At 36.8% G+C, this 21,284-nt stretch overlaps 1 protein-coding gene across 1 annotated transcript in view; it reads left to right on the top strand.

The window, feature by feature from the left end:
* The window catches only part of CNTLN (centlein), a 230,655-nt gene that overhangs the window by 102,911 nt on the left and 106,460 nt on the right, over positions 1-21,284 (top strand). Inside the window, exons 9-10 of the mRNA XM_054177772.1 lie at positions 14,701-14,826; positions 18,821-18,942. Of these exons, the coding sequence (XP_054033747.1) occupies positions 14,701-14,826; positions 18,821-18,942 (248 nt within the window). The remainder of the gene's footprint in view (positions 1-14,700; positions 14,827-18,820; positions 18,943-21,284) is intronic.

Raw genomic sequence — 21,284 nt, 5'->3', positions numbered from 1 at the left:
ATATAAGAGGAAACTTGGGAAGTGATTCTTATTTATCTCATTTCCTGCACCATGCATGTGGTGCTGCATTCCCAGATTTTGACTGGAAAAGAACTTTGGGTTATAGGTCATGGGCCAGTTGGTTGCTCTAAGTCAAAAATGCTAATTTCTACATCAGATATTCTAGTTAAGATATACACACTTTCTCTAGTATGAGCTCTATGTGTATACACCATTGTTTTGCTGAAAGAAAAGATGTTTTAGGTTTTACTAAGCCAGTGTTTACCTATTGGCCATTTTATGGTTGAAGCAGTCAAGCTTGCATCTGCTTACAGAAGACTGTTCAGGCTTTATATGTCTCCTCCTAACCAGTGTTTTTGGTATTGTGCACAGCTTTGTGCTGAAGAAGTTGAGGAAAAGCAGAGTACACATAAAGTTACATAATTAGTTCTGAACCTCTTAGATATCCTTTCTCTTGACACTTGCTCTCTTTTCTGAGTTCAGGAAAGTCATGCAGAATAGAAATTTGGTGGAGCATGGCTGTATTTTCTCTGTATTGCTTTGTACTGATCATGATCTCTGACAACAGTGGCACTGAAAAGATGGCATTGGATTCCCTTCCCCAAGTACAGGATGGATGGTTGTTTCTCCCAATGGTACAGCTTTATGGTGAAGGTGATGCTTACAGAATCACAGCTTGATTAGTGCATCCAGAAAACATTGGCTGTATTATACTTTGAAAAGGCATGTAAGTGTGAGAGAAGTGAGAGATCTTTTGGTAGAAGTAAATACTTTCTTGATTCTGGATTAAAAACAAAACAAAACAAAAACATAAATAAACCTCTGATGTTTATTTAGAATATATATTATGCATGTTGAATTTGATGAAAAAAAAAGTCTGTTATGGTAAAATAGCATTGATAAAATTATATTAAATGATTTTACTAAATGAAAGAAGAAACCACAGTTCTGTTTAGATAGACTTTGTAATACATGTAGCTTCTCATCTAAGTTGCCTCAGCCTGTGAGAAAACCTTCATTTGCTGCACAGATAGACTGTGAAGAGGGTCAACATGATGTGTACAGCAAAACAATTACCTTGTTAGTTTTAGAAATAGCATTCATAGTACACTTTGGGAAGTGACTTCATGGAGTTCTTTGTTGAAGTGAGTTATTATTTTAGTTGGGAAGATTAAATGATAGTTTGGAGACAGAAACAGAACCTGGTACTACTTCATAGTATGTGACATGTTCTTATTTTTTCTCGATTGCAGATTTCTGATCTTCAGTATGAAATTAGCCTATATTCTTCATACAGAGCTTGCATATTGAATATTTTCTGCAGTGTTGAAGCATAACATTGTGCTTTTTCTGATAATAAGAGGATTTTTTAATGAGGGAGTCCAAATTATTTGTTGTTTTGGCCTTATTAATTGCAATATTTGTATTAGTTTTTAGATTGCATATAAAGGTTCAGATGTAAAGCCTGAAGGTGAAAAGCCAAGAAAAGGTCACATTTTGTTAGAATAGAATAGAATAAACCAGGTTGGAAGAGACCTTCCAGATCATCGTGTCCAACCTATCATCCAACACCACCTAATCAACTAAACCATGCAACCAAGCACCCTGTCAAGTCTCTTCCTAAACACCTCCAATGATGGTGACTCCACCACCTCCCTGGGCAGCCCATTCCAATGAGCAATCACTGTCTCTGTGTAGAATTTCTTCCTAACCTCCAGCCTCAACCTCCCCTGGCGCAGCTTGAGACTATGTCTTCTTGTTCTGGATCTAAGGGTCTGATGACATTCCACTTCATCCTTCATGAATGAATCTTGAAACTCTGGGCTATTGTTCATAGATTCATATTTTGTACAGAAGGAATAGAGGTTCTTATAATTTGGTTTCAATAATTTTTTTTCTCTTAAACAAGGATACCTTAAACATAAAAGTGTAGTAATACAAAGTTAAATGAACATGGATCTAGAACACAGGACTAGGGAGAGAAATTTCGTCCTGCTTTCTGCCTTTGAAAGATCTTTTTTCTATATATCTTAAAAATTCTCTTGACTTTTAAGTAAATAGTTATGTAGGCTACAAAATGTAGATGAATATTTTTCAGAGAATGAAAGATACATTAAATTTAACAGAAAAATGTACCCAGCGCTTCTTAAGCTGGAGTCCATTGATAATGGATCTCTTCAGGTCACATTTGGGTTCTTGGAATTCCCAAAATGGAAAAACACTCCAAATGCAAACTTAAAACTTTGAGCAAGTTTTGAGAACATCATAGACTCAATTTATAGTGATACTTTGATATATGAGGTCTCTACTGTTATCAGTGATCCACTGAATATTTTGGAGGTAAAAACATAGGCATTTTGGAGGTGTAAGGTGAGATCTAAGACTGGTTTGTTTGTGTTTAGTTTTCTGATGAATGTATGTACATAAGCATGTACATAAGGACTGTTGAAAGAGTTTGATTAGAAACCGTGCCTTTACAGTATTTTAATTTGAAGTAATTATTGACGCATGTTGATTTCTAGAGATCTCTTCTGGGAGAAGAAAAGAGTCAGTAAACCTGTTAGTTAGTAGTAGAACTTCATCGCTACAGAGGAGCAGGGTTTAATATTTTTGTGACTCTTGAATGGATTTACATTTCAAAACATTCCACATTTCATTTTTGAAGAAGTTAAAAAGTAGTGATACAGTAAGTAGTTACATTGCTAGTTTAAAAGCCAGCAATGTTTAACAGTTGTGGACTTTTTAAAGTAATGGTAATATGAATTAAAATACTTATAAGAGATTGAAGCTATTGACTCCTTTACAATGTTACATGTAGAAGTCTTTTTTAGAACATACATTTGTGAAATCAGTAAGATGGAACAATTTGGTAGGTGTATTTCTTAATTAAAAAAATAAGGTTCATGTAAAAAATAACTGAAGTATAATTACATTTCCCATATCTACTGAAATTATTTCTGTCTTCTAGAGTTTGTTGCTATTTTTTGTTGTTTTGTTTTTATGTAGTGCTAAGGTTATGATGAAAAGCAAAAAGACCATTTTTCTTTTAAATATTCTTTTCAATACATGGCTTGTCTACTCATTTTTTCTGTTTTCCCTTCCCCCCCCTCCTTTGTTTAGAGCTTCCTTTTCCTTATGAACTGGCCTTTTGCTGATCATAGGTGGAAATGACATCTGTTTGCAACTACATATGGCCTAAATTATGCAAAATGAGCAACAGAAAATATTTAAGCAACAGTCAGCAAAAGCATGCTCAACTTCTACTCTCTGACAAGTTTCATGTGCTTGTGTGCTGTAATGGTGTGTTGCACATTTTCTGAAATAAATATTTGGTATCTCTGATTTGGGATTTATTTGAGAGTTTATAGTACACTTATAAAAAGCTTGATATTCTTCATAGACAGAAGTGGCTATGACCATTTCTCCTTTTCTGTCAAATGCTAAGCTTACTGGAATATTCCCTTGCTTGATCTTAATGAACTTTGGGCCATCTTATTTCTTAATAGGTCTGAATTTAAAGATTTTTATTTGCTTAAGCTTTTTTTATGCTACCTTTTCTGATTTTTGTCAGTGTAACAGATTTTTTTTTTTACTTGGGACACACCAGTAGTTTAGATCATTCTTTATTGAAATGAATATTTGTCTTAAGAATGTGCTTTATAATTTGCAAGAAAGTTGTGTTATCAGAACTTTGCTAATTAGGGAAATTATTTCTAAAGTAAAACTTTTAGTCTTGAGAAGGTTGCCTGCTGGATCAAGCTCTGTTGACTGAAGACTTCACTGTTTCCTGGGTGCTTGTAACTGCTTTCAGAGCACTGCTGGCAATAGGGTTTGCCGTAATCACTGCAATACAAGGTCATCTGGGTCGGCTCAAGCAGTTTGCATTGACTTGTTAGACTAACCTGCCCTTTAATTTATGCAGTTGATTAGGGAGGGGTTTGCACCATCCCTTCTTTTCAACAATAGTGTTGAGGTGCTAACCTCCAGCTGCCTGGATGCATTTACCATCTGGGAATTATATTATCTTTTTCTGGCACAGCTGTTACAAGGTGAATGTCTGTTACCAGCCTTAAAACAGTTGTGTAGGTTTGAGCTAAAGCATCTCACCTCAGAGACCACCCCAACAGGCATGTGCTGTTGCTTACACTCAGCTAACAATTTTTTTTGCCTTGTGGTTCCAACGCAGTGGGGTGTGATCAAAGGGGACTAATGAAAACTCAGCTGACTAGGTGTAATTTATCAATCCATGGTAATTTGACCACTCTTGGTCTTGTGTCTGGTCATAGACAACGGGGATATAACTTAAAAGTAGCTGGTATCAATGAAAATGTGTTTTGGTTTTGAGTAGTGTGCGTCAGCTGAGTAGTGTGCATCAGTGTAGTGGCTAAGGAATTACTGTGACAGAGTGGTAGCTGGAAGGGTCCTGGAATTCAGTGGCTTCATGAAACGCTGTATCTGTCCTCTGTGATCCAGAATTGCTGCCTATTTTTTTGTTATTCTCTCATTTGACTGCAACATTTCTACTGTCTGAAATTATGGACACAATAGGTGCATGCTGTAGATTTAAGATCAACTTCTTAAATGCATTTGAGAAAATGTACAGTTAGGTTTGTTCTTTCCCATCTTTGATAGGCTGCTGATACTTACCAACTTGAAATGTCACCAGAAACAAGTCTAGGAGACAAAATATTTTGTCAAGAAATTTTGACAGCATGTGAGATACAAAATACCATAAGTTGCAAGGGAAGTGATCTGTATAAAACAACTGATAAGATTGTAGATTTGGATTTAGACAATATGGTGGCAAGTAGTGTGAAAATGTTTAATTAACACTTTGGAGTCTGGTTTTGGTTGTAGATTCATGGATTTACAAGAGCAGAATTACATACATAGCTCTCGCACATTCCTGTAATATTGTGTTTCTCTAGGCAGTTTTATCTAAGTGATTTGTTATACTTCTGATTTTATGTCACTAATGAAATATACTTGTGCTATCATTTTCTAGATATTTCAACAGCCTTATTTGGAGTTAATGTCTTATTACAATGTAAAAATCCTAAATTAGGCTTTTACAGGAAAAGATGATAAAAGCAAGTCTTAGCAGAGCATAATTTGTACGCTACAAATACTCTGGAAAGCAGCTATGTAAGAGCTGGCAGAAAGCATGAGGTAGGATTGTCTTGTGCATTCGTGTCTGAGGCAGGCTGGTAAAACTAAACAGTTTTGCTCAAGGGTCTAAATAATATTGTTAATACCTGTTGATGCTGCTTATAATTCTGGGAGCTCGATTGGTTCTTGTGCTAGCTGCCAAAGACTTGTTAAAATAGCTGTTGGGAGTAGAAGATTTTACCTTATTAAATGCTAAATAAGGAGTTCTTAATTAAATGAAATATTTGAAGGATAAATTCTTCATAGGTTTGTTAAAAAGAATATTTATCAGGTACTCTGTGGTGTTTACCAGAATGACCATATTTACCTAGAAGGAAAATGAGAAAAATATAAATGGAATGGTTATTATTGTGATTTTATAAATAAAAAAGTACTTTATTTTTCTAATTCTTGATTTTGAAAGTATTTTTTCAATGAGAAATGACAACAGCAGCCTTTTGAAGTTTATACTTCTGACTTTTTATTGCTCTGTGCAATATGGAACTGCCTCTTCTGTGTTAACATGCTGTTAACTTTAGGTAATAGTAACAAGTAACAAGAAGTTAATGAAATAGATCTGTAATTTATTCTATAGCTTACCTGGATTTATTAAATTAGCTGAAGTCATGATGTTTTTCAGTGTTCCCAGCCTTTTCCTCATCTATTTTTTTTGTTATTGTGATTGTACAGCATATGGAAACTTTGAAGATATTTCTGTAGCAAGCAAGAAAATAGGAGCATGCTTCTGTGTGCTGTAAATGATCTGCAAGGGTGGACGATCACATTCTGCTTGCTTAGAAATCTCCTGGTTTTACACATTTAGTAGCTCATAATATTTCCTTTAAAAACTGTGTGTCTTTTTCTTTCTCAATATCCTGCTCTGCTCAATATCCTCCCTTCTATTTTAGAACATTATTTAGAAGCATGTGGTGGTAACAAAAAGCTGCACAGGCAGTGTAGAATGAAGAGACGAAGGTGAGAAATGGCCCTGCAAATGCCAGCATAAGAAACCGTGTTGAGAGACAAAGTCCTGGAGCTGGTGTTTCCCTGCAGCCCATGGCGAAGACCACCATGGAGCAGAAGTCAATGCTATATCTTGTGGAGGAGCCCACACCAGAGCAGATAGATAATCCCTTACAAAAACTGCAATGAGGGAAGAGGTTCTTCTAGTAGGGCCTGTGGCCCATGGAGTACCTGCTCTAAAGCAGGTTTACCCAATGCTGGAGCATGGGGAACACTGTAAGGAAGAAAGAGTGATCAAGAGCTGTTATGAACTGACTGTAAACCTCCCATTCCCCACCCATTTGCACTGCTCAGGTGGAGGAAGAGGAATAAGGAGTGAAATTGAGCCTTGGAAGTAAAGTGGGGGAGAAGGTGTTGATTTAATATTTTCTTTATTTTTTACTTCTGAAATCTGTTTTAAGTGGCAATCTTCCCAAAGTTAAGTCTGCCCATGATGGGAATAGTAAGCAATCTCCACTTCTTTGTCTCAACTCTTGAGCTTTTCCGTCCTTGTCCTGGTGAGAGAGCCACTCCATCATTTTTGAAAGGTTATGGAAAGCAGGCGAGGTGCCTGAGGATCAGAGGAAAGAAAATATCACTCCCAACTTCAGCAAGAGAGGGGTCCCAAGTAATTACAGGCTGGTCAGCCTCACCTCCATCCCTGGAAAAGTGATGGGAAAGCTCTTTCTGGAGGTCATCTCTAAGCACGTGGAAGAAAAGAATGTCAGCTTGGATTCACAAACTGGAAATCTTGCTTGACCAATCTGGTAATTTTCTGTGATGGTGTGGCCAGCTGGGTAGATGAGGGCATAGCATTGGATATTGTCAGCCTCAACAGGGCTTTTGACAGTGTCTTTCATAACATCCTCATAGGTAAGCTTAGGATGTGTGAGTTAGGTGAGTGGACAGTGTGGTGGCTTGAGAACTAGCTGAATGACAGAGCACAGAGGTCTGTGATCAACAGTGCAGAGTCTGGTTAGAAGTGTGTGGCCAGTGATATTCCTCAGGGGTCACTACTGGGACCAGTCTTGTTCAACATATTCATCAATGATCTATATTCAGCAAGTTTGCTCACGATACAGAACTGGGAGGAGAGGCTGGCACACTGTCAGGCTGTGCTGCAATTCAGCCAGACCAGGATTGGCTGAATTCAGAGTTGGTCGGAGGTGAACCTCATGAAGTTCAAAAAAGGCAAGTGTAGAGTCCTGGGCCTGGGGAGAAATAACACCCTGCATTAGTACAGTTTAGGGGTTGACCTGCTGGAAAGCAACTCTGTGGAGAAGTACCTGAAATTGCTGGTGGACAGCAAGTTCACCATGAACCAGCAATGTGACCTCATGGCCAAGAAGGCCAACAGTATTCTGTGGCCAGCAGGTCAAGGGAAGTTATCCTGTCCCTCTGCTCTGCCCTGGTGAGGTCACATCTGGAGTACTGTGTCCAGTTCTGGGCTCCCCAGTTCAAGAGAGACTGGGAACTACTGGAGACAGTCCAACGGATGGCCACTAAGATTATTAGAGGACTGGAAGATCTCTCTTACAAGGAGAGGCTCAGACAAGTGGGACTCTCTAGCTTGGAAAAGAGAGGACTGAGAGGGATGTTTTTAATGTATATAAATCATAGAATTATTTTGATTGGAAGAGACATTTAAGATTGAGTCCAACCTTCAACCTAAGACTACAATGGCCATTAAACCATGTCTGAAGTGCCATGTCCACTTGTTGCTTGACTCCACCACCTCCCAGGGCAGCCTGTTCCAATGCCTGACCACTCTTTCAGTAAGAAATTTTTCTACAGGGTGGAAGTCATGAGGATGGGCTCTTTTCACTGGTGCCCAGTGATAGGAAAAGGGGCAGTGAGTCCAGATGGAGAGCAGTGACAAGTGATGTCATAGAATCATCCAATCATAGATTCTATGATTGGATGATTCTGTCTCCCTCAGGGGTTTGTACTGGGATCTGTACTGTTTCATATTTTTATCAATGACAAAGACAATGGGATCGAGTACACCATCAGCAGGTTTGCAGATGACACCCAGCTGAGTGGTGTTGATACACCAGAGGCATGGGATGTCATCCAGAGAGACCTGGACAAACTGGAGGGGTGGGCCCAGAGCAACCTCAGGAGGTTCAACATGACCAAGTGCAGGGTTCTGCATCTGGGTGGGAAGAATCTTCACTATCAATACAGACTGAGAGATGAGGTGGTAGAAAGCAGCCCTGCGGAAAAGGCCTTGGGGGTGCTGATGGATGACAAAAGCAACATCAAAAGCAACGTGACCAGCAGATTGAGTAAGGTGATCCTGCCACTTTGCTCTGGTGAGACCTCACCTCGAGTACTGTGTCCAGGTCTGGAGCCCTCAATACAGGAAGGACATGGACCTGATAGAGCAAGTCCAGATCAGGGCCACAAAAATGATCAAGGGGTTGGAGCACCTCTTCTACGAGGACAGGCTGAGGGAGCTGGGGTTGTTTAGCCTGGAGAAGAGGAGGCTCCAGGGAGACCTAATAGCAATCTTCCAGTACCTGGAGGGGGCCTGCGACAAGAATGGAGAGAGACTGTTTGCAAAGTCCTAGAGGGGCAATGGCTTCAAACTAGAGAAGAGTAGATTTAGATTGGATATTAGGAACAAGTTCTTTACTTTGAGAGTGGTGGAATACTGGAACAGGTTGCCCAGCGAGGTGGTTGGGGCACTGTCTCTGGAGATATTCAAAGTGAGGCTCAACAGGGCTCTGGATAGCCTGATCTAGTTGAGGATGCACCTGCTTACTGCAGAGGGTATTGGACTAGAAGACCTTTGGATGTCCCATCCAACCCAGATCATTCTGTGGTTCTATGAGTATAAACTCAAACATGGGAGGTTTCACTTGAACTTAAAGGAAAACTTCCTTACTTGGAGTGTGATGGAGTGTAATGGAAATAATTGCCTGTGAGAACATGTGGGTCTGGTAATGTGCATTAAGTAATATTCTATTTTTTGAATATGTTTTTTACCTGTTTAATCATCATACTAGAGGTGTGGAGAGATAAGGAGCTGGGTCTCAGCTGTAGAGTTGCACACAGGTAGTTCGAATGCAATCTTTGAAAGAAGGCAGTTTAATTTTCCTATCAAGACTTAAGACATTGCGTAGTAAAATATCCTGTAATGTGATTGCCTAGGGCTGCTGCCACTTGGAAACTGACATCTGCAATACCCTTCCCACAACTGCAAACGTTGCTGCGGATGCTGCTAGGTTTTAGATTTTAATTTTTAATTCAGCTCTCAAATTTTACATCAAATGTAGATATACCTATATGAAATATATACTCAAATTCGAATGTTCTAGACATTTCCTAAATGTTTAGGAATAAGGAAGAGTTGAGTATTATGAGCAAAGAACATTAATCCAATTCAGTAAAGCGTAACAACGGGAGATTTTTCATCACATGATCACAAAATACGTTTACAAAAGAGTAAGCCATATAGTAGAAAACCCCAAATAGACACAGGCTCCCCAGAGAGGTTGTGGAGTCTCCTCTGGAGAATTTAAAAACCTACCTGGACATGTTTCTATGCAGCCTTCCATAGGCAAACCTGCTTTAGCAGGCAGGCTGGGATACATGAACTCCAGAGGTCCCTTCCAATCCCTGCCATTCTGAGAATCTGTGATTCTGAGAGTGAGTGAGCCGTTTGGTAGATGTCTGACCCTTTGCTAAGGTTAACCCCACAATGTAATTTGTTGTTTCCTCAGGATTATGTAAATGAGACTACTGTGTTCATCATGAACTATTGCAGGAGTAGAGCAATTACAATCTCTTGTGTACAGCCAAATACAGACTTTTAAATCCTGTTGTAGAGAATATTTTCCTGTTCTGATATGTAGAGTCTAGTCATGCTCTTTCAGTACTCAAGGGTTGTTTGATATGTCCACTTTTTCAAATGTGCAGACAGTTTCTATTAAAACTTTTGAGACCTAAATTGATAATGCTACAAATCTATTGTATTAAGACAAGAGAGTAAGGAAAATTGTAGAAACATTCCAGCTTTAGGATCACAAAATATACAAATAAAATAGAAAAGGTAATACTGCTGTCTTTACTGACTTTCCCCTGCAATGAAAAACACCTTGTTGTTCAGTCTTTTATGACAAAAGTATTCATGACAGAAGTTACTAGCACATGATTTTACAGGAAGAATATGTTGGATATACAATTCTTGGTTTGCTGTGGCAATCCTTTTGGTTATACAAAGACTGTTGTGTTAACCCTTCACCCCTGCTTATGTGCATTCCGAGGACACAAAGAATAAGTAAGCAGGGAATAACTTTTGATCAGAATGGCACAGCTTTGATTACATTCTCCTCCAGAAAGCCAAACTTGTAACTAAGTTTCTTGATTGTGTGATGCATAGGAGTTATATTTGCCTTTTATTCATATAGATTTTATAGCATTCTTCTATAATCTATAATATGAAGATACTAAAAGACATGAGTTAACTTTTAGAACTGATGAATTTCTTGTTGAAACATAGTGAATCAATAATTTGCCATTTTTCCTCTCCAGAAAACCTCAGCAGTAACTTGCCAGCCAGTGGTTCTGGTTAACAGTCTTTCCATTTCTTCAACAGATTAAAAAAACATAAAGATTTTGGCCCACTGTCTTCAATACTGTATGCTGGCAGACACTAATCTGATCTGTATGTGCAGAAAAATTCTCCATGTCATTCTAGTAAGAGTTCAGGCTTTCCATGTCTGCTTTTTATTCTTGATTTGATTTGGGACTCTGTTTAACACAAAACTCTTACACCACAGCACCCAAAGCTGAACACAGTACACCAGGTACACCTCAAAAGTATTGAGTGCAGGGGGACAATCACCTGCCTAGTCCTGCTGGTTGCACTCTTCCTGATACAGGCCAGGATGCCACTTGAGAACACTGCTGGTTCATGTTTAACTGACTGTCAATCAACATCCCCAAGTTTCTTGCTGCTGAGCAGCTTTCCAGCCACAGCCCCAAGCCTGTGCATTGCATGGGGTTATTGTGGCCAAAGCTCAGGTCCTCGTACTTGGCCTTGTTGAAGCCCATCATAATTGGCCTTAGCCCATCCATCCAGCCTGACCAGGTCCCTTTGCAGAGCCATCCTACCCTCCAACAGATTAACATACCCACCTAACTTGATGTTGTCTGCAAACTTACTGAGGGTACTCTCAATCTTCTTGTCAAGATCATTTGTAAAGATACTAAACATGAGTGGTCCCAGCACTGAGCTCTGAGGAAAACCAACTGTGACTGGCCGACAACTGGATTTACCTCCATTCACCAGTACTCTCTTGGCCTAGCCATCAAGCCAGTGTTTGATCCAGTAGAGTGTATCCCTGTCCAGGCTTAGCACAGACAAGTTTTTTTTTTGTGAGGATGTCATGAAAATGCTGTGGGACACAGTACCTATGGCTTTACTGAAGTCCAGATAAAAAACATCTACAGCCTTTCCCTCATCTACCATGCAGGTCACCTTGTTATAGAAGGAGATGCGGTTCTTTAAGCAGGACCTGGCTTTCATGAACCCATGCTGGCTGGGCCTCGTTGCCTGATTGTCCTGTATATGGTGTGACATATGGCACTCAGGATTATTTGTTCCATGACCTTCCCTGGCACTGGTCAGCACCAGCTTGATGGGCAGGCTACTCAGCAAACAAGTAGTCATGCTATTGAAAACTGAGGTAAAGAAGGCATTATGTACTTCAGACTTTTCCTCATCCTTTGCCACTATGTTTCCCACTGCATCTAATAAAGGGTGAAGATTCTCCTTAGTTCTCCATTGAGCATACCAGTAACAGGAAGTTGTTTAGAAAGAGACATCTCTTCTTTTTCTGCTTCCTGTGCCTCTGTTAATAGTTAAGTTGTATCTTATCCACTTACCAACTATGACTTTACATTCATTCTTCTGTCATAAAGTTTCATATCTATTAATATTACAAAGTGTGTCTATTTGGGGTTTTCTACTATATGGCTTACTCTTGTAAACGTATTTTGTGATCATGTGATGAAAAATCTCCCGTCGTTACGCTTTACTGAATTGGATTTTGCTCATAATACTCAACTCTTCCTTATTCCTAAACATTTAGGAAATGTCTAGAACATTCGAATTTGAGTATATATTTCATATAGGTATATCTACATTTGATGTAAAATTTGAGAACTGAATTAAAAATTAAAATCTAAAACCTAGCAGCATCCGCAGCAACGTTTGCAGTTATGGGAAGGGTATTGCAGATGTCAGTTTCCAAGTGGCAGCAGCCCTAGGCAATCACATTACAGGATATTTTACTACGCAATGTCTTAAGTCTTGATAGGAAAATTAAACTGCCTCTCTACAGCTCTACAGCTGAGACCCAGCTCCTTATCTCTCCACACCTCTAGTATGATGATTAAACAGGTAAAAAACATATTCAAAAAATAGAATATTACTTAATGCACATTACCAGACCCACATGTTCTCACAGGCAATTATTTCCATTAATTAATACCAAAAATTAAAACTTTAAAATTTTTTTTCCGTATGTTGGCCCTGTTGAAAAATATTTACTTCTTGATCCCACCTAGCTATTTATAAAGTCTGTGTGTATATATAAAAGAACCCTGATTCTTACTCATTGTGTCTGATCATCTTCGATTAAAGCAGCAAGACTATGAGTGTTACAGTGTCCTTTATTTTTACCTCTTTTCTCCATAGTTCTGTAACATCTCTCCATCCGGTTATTCTGAGCAGTATAGTATTGGTTGATTCACTCATTTTCCTTTGTTATCCTTCTCTTTGGCAACAAGTGCTCTGACTTTTTATTCCTGATTTAGAAAAAAATAAGTATTTCCCGAGTCTTCTGTATACAAACATTAAATTCAATGAGGAAACATTTCTTGAAAAACAGTGTATTCTGGACTCACAGGAAAAAATCGTATGCTTAGGAAGTGTGGAAGATAGGTTTGTTTAAGGGCCTTAATCTGAAGGAATCTGGGACTTTTAAAATTTTGATAGGTTGTTCTTGAGATGGTCTGCTACACACACGTGGATAGGAACAACTTGGTTTTATGCAGTGATAAAATTTCTAGCGATTAAGATCTACGTGTCTTAACTGAAGTAAACTTTTGGGAAGAATTATTAGAACAAAAGTAAGTCAGTAATCTTAATATGTCAAAGAGATCTACTCTTAGTAAGTACAATGTTGTACTGAAAATATAAAATAATAAACTTGGCAATACTGTTTTGAATGTTCATTAAAAATTTCTTCTAGTTTCTTCTGTTATATAAAGGAAGTGACAGGAATATGTAAAATGTCTCCATTTGACATCCAGATTTTAAATACGGTAAAATTCTTCCCATATGTTAGTTTGAATGGGGGTTATTGTTGTTGGTTAGTTGGTTGGTTTTTTTGGTGTTTGTTTGTTTAACTTTAATGCCATTCAGGCACATTTCAGAAGCAAAAGAAACCTGAAATGAAATGACAAAACCAAGTTGGTAGTATTTAAGTTCTTAAATATGTGCTATTATTTTGCAATGGGGTTTTTTCTAAGTTTTGGGAACTCATATGATTTTAAGTGAAAGTGTGGCATATAATGTCTTGCAAACATTTAATACTGAAGGTAATTGTCAAAGACAAAGATGCCAGTTGATAATTAAGATTCTCTATACATAAATTTCATGTAATAGTGAAAGTGTTTAAATATGTAGTATTCAAGAAGACTTTATTCTGAATTTGTTGTAAATCAGTTATTTGGTGGTGAATATAGCAGCATACCACAACAGTAGTCACAGTTACTCATAAGGTTTTTGCTTTATATAATAATATTTACCTTATTGTGTGTGTTAGTATTTCTCTGTCCTTAACCAAAGTTATTCAGAAAATCAGAAAGTCTGTTTTGATGAGGTCTGTCTTTCTTTGCCATAAGGACATATGACATAGAATGAACAAGAAAGCTGCCCAGTTTAAGTGTTACTTTTGCATATTCTTTCTCCAGATTGCTATATGAAGCTGCACATAATATAAACACATAGTCTTGTCTCTAGTTAGTCACATTATAGTTAATGACCATATGGTCATTATGGTATAAGATCTACTGTCTGTTGTATTTATATTCCTCAAGCATATTGTTCCTTCAACTTCACAGTGTGTTAAACTATTTCAAAGGGAAAAAAATCCTTTCCCTCTTGTTTCTGGTTGTCCTATCAAGTGTAACCTTGGACCCTTATAGAGCAATTAGACCAGCCTCTATCCCCTCCTTTGTAATGAGGTTTCTTGCATTTCTGAGTCTATAACCCTTTAGTCTTCCCTAATGGGACATCATTATTCTGAAAGAAACAATGTAAATGTAAATGAATATTCTCATTAACGAGTCACAGAGAAACCTTTAGTGGTAGCGCTGTGGTAATTCTGCTTGTTATTTCTCTGGTATTCCATGCAGATTTTTTTTTTTTTTAATTCATTATTAGTATTCAAAATTACTTCTTCTTTAATTCTGCATGTCTTTCATAATCCAGTGTTCCAACTAGTTCAACCATGTCCTTGTTTTATTCTCCAGGAACCACCTGTGAAACGTTCAAGGTCTCTGTCCCCAAAGAGCTCTTTTAGCGAGTTGGAGGAGCTAAGGAAGCTTAAAATAGCTGAGAGGAAGATTGAAAACTTAGAGAAGAAGCTACATCTAAAGGTGAACATTAAAGAAATAAAAATAAAGAAACTTCTAGCTATAAAGCTTGCCTAGGTAAAGATATACCAAAATAAACATACATTTTACAAAATGTAAAATGTACATATTGTCATGGACTGCAAGTGTGTTAGCATAAGAAAGCACTCTCCATTAGTTTGCCTTTCTCCTTCTAGGAATCTTGTGTTGGAACTCCTACAGTCCTATGTAAGCCTAATTCAAGCTGTCATCATTAATACGTGCTTGTTTATGTTTTTTTGGTAGGAATAAAGTGAAGCAGAATGTATGAAGAAATTTATTTGGGTTGCTTTTGTTTTATTTGTTTGTTTGTTTGTTTTCTGCTGCAGAGAAACCAGTATTTTAAAATGCTGGCCAGTTACTTGGAAGGGATTTACCCCTTGTACTTTTAGGAGCTACGACTCAGGAGTTGTTCTAAAAATGCTGTAAAAGAAAACCCAACAATTAATTTCCTGCCCCAGCCTTGATAACAAACCTCAACTGACCATGTATTACAATTTCCCAATTTCCCCGTGTTTTATAGATTTTTCATTAAGGTTTTTTTATACTTTAAAAACAGTACCTTTTGAGTGACCTGTTGGTTTCAAATTACAACTCAGAATGAACAACCCAAACACCAAGATGTATTTTTTAAAACATACAAAATTTGTACTCTCCTCTTTTTCCTTTTTACCTTTTCACTCTTTTTTTCTTTTCTCTCTCTTTTTTCTCTCCCCCCTTTTTTTCTTTTTTCCTTTCTTTTTTCTATCCTTTGTCTTTTCTTACTCCTTTTTTTGTTCTTTTTCTCTTGGTTTTTCTTTATTGTGTTGCAAGACTGAGATCTCTGTTTATAACAGCTGTAATCCATAAAGTCTTTAAGGGCTAAGTCTTATATCTTGCATTTTCTTTAGGAAAGCCATTTGTCTTCTTTTGGAGAATGCTTTAGCTGATTGAAAATAAGCTGTAGAAGCCCTGGTCAATATATTCAACACTGTTGTAGCACAACTTTAAGAATTCAGTGAAGCTATTGCCAGCATGACAGTGAACTCAGCTGTCATAACATTGACATCAGAATAATTCTGTTGGTATTGTATGGTTGTCCTCTCAGACACTGCTTACAACAAACAGTAGTGCATATGATCAACATTCTTGAAACCGCAACTTGCATTATTGCCTCCTCAAGCAAAGTGTTGACATACGATTATTTGAAATACACTTACTCTATTAATGAACATGCTGCTGCTGAATATCCTGAAGATGAAATAGTTACGTTATCCATCGGTCCTTCTGAAAAATTTGTAACAATTTTAAAAATAGACAACAGTCAAAAAAAGATTAAAAGCTTTATTTTGGGGGTTTTCAGGAATAGTAATATTTGATGTCCGCATGAGTCCAGAAACGGGCAAGGTCCCATTCATAGAATTTTCCGTTTCTTTTAAGCTGACTAATTGGAGGCTAAGGAAAGTTGCCTCATGCTGTCTTCTTTGCTAAAATGAATAGGGTCATCATGCAAATTCAGGGTGTACATATCTTTGTTATAAAATTGATTTTATTTCTGCATCCCAGGACATACTGAAAAATAACAGAGCATGCCTGGTTGCACCCTTGTTTAGGGAAGAAAAAGTCAAAATGGAGTTTTTAAAAGGATTTTGACCAATGAATTATCAAGGTTAGAATAGTCCAAAGCATAAGTGCATCAAGTCTACTGTTGGTCTTAAACAAGTGGGTAGGATTTTAGTTGCCCAGAGTTAGATATTCCATATAATCTAAATACATTCTCTTCTCCCATATTATGTCTTTAGAACTATGATTCCTTGCATAGCCTGGACATTATTTGCTTTAGCCGGAAAGTTTTCAGTATAGCCCTGTTGTATGTATGATGTTCAGATGGAAAAAATACAACAATATTTTTGGCTATTTCCTTGTAACTGCTTGAGAAAACAAAACAAAACAATACCAAAAATGTACAAACAAACCAAACCTGAAATAGTCAAGTTCCTCACTTCTGGTCAAGTTCCTCACTTCCTATCAACATAAGAGGAGTAATCAATGAATGGAATCAGTGTATTTTTAAAGTACATTGTTCAGTTTTTACTATGACCAGAGTATTTCAGGTTAATTTCAAGAAAAAATTGAGATTGTGATTAGAATTTTTGTTGTTTGCAAGTAGCAAAATTGATTTTTTTTTTCCACTGGCAGTTGGACTCTTCCTCCTGCTGATTGGACATTGTCTTCTATTTTTCATTACTGTGTGGAAATACTATAGAATGACCCTAGAGAGATGGAGAATAATCTAGAGATCCAGCACTGCTGGAGATGGTTGTTCTGTCCCATTTCTGGCAAGATACAGAAAACTGTATACAATACAGTTTAAGTATTAAAAAATATAATCACAGAGAGAAAGAAATGAGTTAATGAAAAGTAAAGTAAATATTTAAAGTTCTAAAGTGGTTAATAATTCAGTTAAAGAGAGTGGCTAGGACAGTTGACTGTCTAATTTCTATTTCTGCAAGAACAGAGCAACTGAAAAGGGAAGGGACTAGCTATAATGAAATGGATAATGGAACAGGTAAGCAATAATGAAAAATGTAGATTCATAAATAGGAAAGGCCAAATTCAACACTTGGTTGCATTTCTGAAAGGGCATTGACGCTAATAAACTTTTGAAGATTTATGCTGAAGATGTTATTTTCCAGTACCTTGCCAGACTTGATCAGTTTTCACTAGCAGTATCAATCAATCTCAGAATGATGATTTCATGATATTCCATTGAAAACACAGTACCTATAATTGGATTCTTGTAAAAATTTCCTGTTGCAGTGTCAAGCAAAGCTTGGTCATTATATCCTTTACAATAAAGTTATCTTACTATGCATGTGATTGTTTTTAATATCATTGTATTAGTTGTATAAGCTATTTTGGACTAGTCAAAAGTACTTCTTAAGCAATTCTAAATTTATAAATGTATCTGGTTTAGATACTCTTTCAGAAACAAACAAACAAACAAACAGATTGTTTCAGAAAAAAAATAGGCACCAGTATGAGGAAGTTTTTAATGGTAAGGTTACTTTGGCACCTGCTTCTCTTTATAAATCTGGTTTTTATGCTGCCTGAGTCACTTCCAGAAATCTGTAATTTTATGAATGGTAGCATCTGAAATTTTATCTGCTAACCCCCTGTGTTGTTTATGCATCTTGAAAGCTGGGCTATGTTTTAGAAGCCAGGCTTAGTCAAGGCACTTTGTAGTTTGTACTACTGTAGAAACTTTTACCTTGTGTTTAGTTGGTTGGGTGGGTTTTGTTTGTTCTTTTTTGTATTGAGACTTAACTTGTGTTGCTTGTATCTCTGACTATTGCTTTATCTTTTTTATTGACTAATAGTAAAAAAGCACTCTTTGCATATAAGCATTAAATAAATGCAAATATAGGATGTTAGGGGTTGGAAGGGAGCTCTGAAGATCATCAATTCCAACCCCCTGCCAAAGCAGGAACATATAGCCATATAATCTAGTGCAGGTCACACAGGAATGCATCAGGATGGGTCTTGAATGTCTCCAGAGAGGGAGGAAATCCTCAAGCTAGTTAGATTTCGTGTTTTTGGTGTAGTCTTCAGTATGGCCAGCATTTCCCTCAAAAATATGTAAATTATTTTCCCATGGAGAGAGGGAGGGGCAGAAAGTAGTTTAGATGAAATGACAGTGCTAACAACGCTTTTCTAGTCCTTGTATCTTTAGGTGGAGTAGGCCAAAAATGAAAATGTAGTCAATTTTTTAAAACTTTTCAGCAGTATGAAAAAAAAATGTAAGGAAATGTTGACAGATGAGCAAAATTTGCAAGTAGCGATAAGAAATTATGACCTCAAGGACTGTGATTCTTCATCTTTCTATACAGATTTCAGAGGCTCTTAGTAGTTACACAAACAGAACTTTCTTTTCATGTGATCTCTGTGACAATCTCTTATGTTTTGCCCAATTTAATTTTGTTTTTCTGGTACTATACAGACTCAAGAAACTGATGAGCTAAGAGCAGCCCATGAAGAACTAAATACGAGGCTGCAGATGTTACAGACCAACTACAGAGCACTAAAAGAGCAATTAAAGCAGTGGGAAGAGGGTGATAGCAGGTAAGTTACATAGCTCAATTAAAACATTTCCCTTACACAAGAATCCTGAGCAGAAGTATTATATAGATATTCAAAAGAGAATTTAATTGGAAGGAAGAAACTGGTATGTTGTGATCAAGTCTTTATCCTTTGTTAAAGCAGAATACCTAGTATACCCCTATATGAGAAAAACTACAATTAAAACCAAGAGAAAAATATATTGAGCTGACACCTTGACTTATTTTATTTAGGATCTTGTTGTGAGCCTGAGTACTGGACAGAGGTCTGCTAGGTCTGCTTATATATGCTTGTCTAATTCCCCAGTAGATTAAGTTGTTGACCGTGTATGTTTGTAATCTTCTGTAGTAGAACAATTGTTCCTTATGTTTCAAATAGTGTTAAAAAATAATTTTATTCATTACAAATGTAGAAATAACAGCCTCTCTAACATTTAGTGATTCAAACATTAACTGAAACTAATCCTAAAATCTTCTTCTTAATAGGGAAAAAAGAGTATGTGCATGAAAATCAGGGTCGTGTAATCTATTAAATGATTATAAACCAAATTATTTCTGATCATTCTGGAAAAATATTACAGGAAAATGTCTTTATTAATGGAAAGAAGAAAGACCGCCACATCATAGCAAATACTCTCTGTATAATCCTCCCTTAAATTCTCTGTAGAACAGTGAATATTTTGTGCAGGTTTTGGTTTTTTTGTTAGTGTTTTTTTGTTTGTTTGTTTGTTTTTTGAAGCCATTAGAGTTAGAACTTTTCTTACCACCTTAGTTGTCAGACACTCCTGAGGCAGTTTTCCTGGCCCTTTCAAGAAACAGTTGAAGCAGGAGCTTACATCCTTGTGGCTTTCATAGGACTTTAGTGTTTACCTACAATTTAGTAAAAATTTAGTGTTTTACTAAAAATAATTATTTTTTGTAATTAGAGCAATGCTGATGCAATCTTGATGCAAACTTTGTAACCTACTCAGACTGAAAGAAGAATCTCAAATTTACTGCAGAACTGGTAGACCTTCCCAAAGTCCAGGGTGACATAAAGCATTCTGCTATGAATGATAAACTCCCCCTCATATATAAGTAATACCTTGGCCTGAGTAGATTTGCATTGCTTTGTAATATCACAGCATTTACTCAAGAATGGCTTGTCTTTTAAATAAAAGACCCGAAAAAAAAGTGTGGGTGAAAATAATCTTAAGGTACAAATCTGCTACAGCCTTTGATAGCATGGTAAGATTTTTCAAAATATCAAAAGCATAAATAGTAAATAGGTTTGTTGAAATCAGAATGAAAAGGTTTTGTTACTGTTCTAAATTCATTGCAAGCTAGAAATGACTGAAAGATTCTGGATGCTAGTTACTTTATGCAATGAAATTATTTGATTCTATATCTCAGGCTAAGTAGGTATTCATAGTCCACTGAGAGACAGAGGCTGAAAGGATAAAAAGATCAGCTTAGATAAAGACAGTAAAATCAAACTTGATATACAGTGAAGCACTGAGTGTACTGTATCTGATAGTTAAAATAATAGAAAGGAAATAAAAGAAAAAAGAAAGATACAAAAGCGATACTGTCTGTTTGTATTTAATGTAAATTGCACCAGCTTGTGTCATGATGGGAACGTATTTGGGAAAAGTAGATACTGGGAAAAGTGTAATACTAAATCTTTATTCATTCATCTGGTTGTTTTTTTTATCTATAATTAAGATGGGCTGAAAATTACAGGACTTTTTTTTGTCAGAACAGAATTGTACGAAATCATCATAGTATAAGAGGTTTATTTGACCTTTTTATTGTACTTAAAGGAAAGCAGCCAAGACACAAATAAAAATGGTCTGTAAATGATTATACCTTACACTGCTGTTTTGGTATCTCAAAAAGCTTTATGTCACTGGTGTAATGCAAATTGAGCATTAAGAACTCAGTATCGGGTACTTATGTGGCACTTCTGATCCTCTCTAAGTGATGGAGGACCTCATTCTTTCTGATTCTTCACAGATTAGAATCTGTTACTGAGACGGCAGCTGATGGGACCTAATCCACCTGTCATTGTACATACAACTTCCACTGACATACGTGACTGCAAAGATGATAGGGGCCTTATGAGGTCACCCTGTTCTTTGAGAGTTTATTTCTGTGTGCAGTAGGAATTTAAATCACAGAGAGTTTTGTTAATTTTATACATGACATTTTAATACCATATTTATCTTTTAAGTTATTAAAGTATATACAAATATTTTATTTACAAACTGAAATATTTGCATTTTCTGTTTCTGTGCTTCTAAATTCAATATGCTTTTTCCTGATGCATCATCTTATTCATCTATAGCTTATTCATTAGAATGTAGA

The sequence above is a fragment of the Dryobates pubescens genome, chromosome Z (assembly GCF_014839835.1).
Source record: "Dryobates pubescens isolate bDryPub1 chromosome Z, bDryPub1.pri, whole genome shotgun sequence".
NCBI lineage: Eukaryota > Metazoa > Chordata > Aves > Piciformes > Picidae > Dryobates > Dryobates pubescens.
This window is presented reverse-complemented; position numbering and strand designations above follow the sequence as displayed.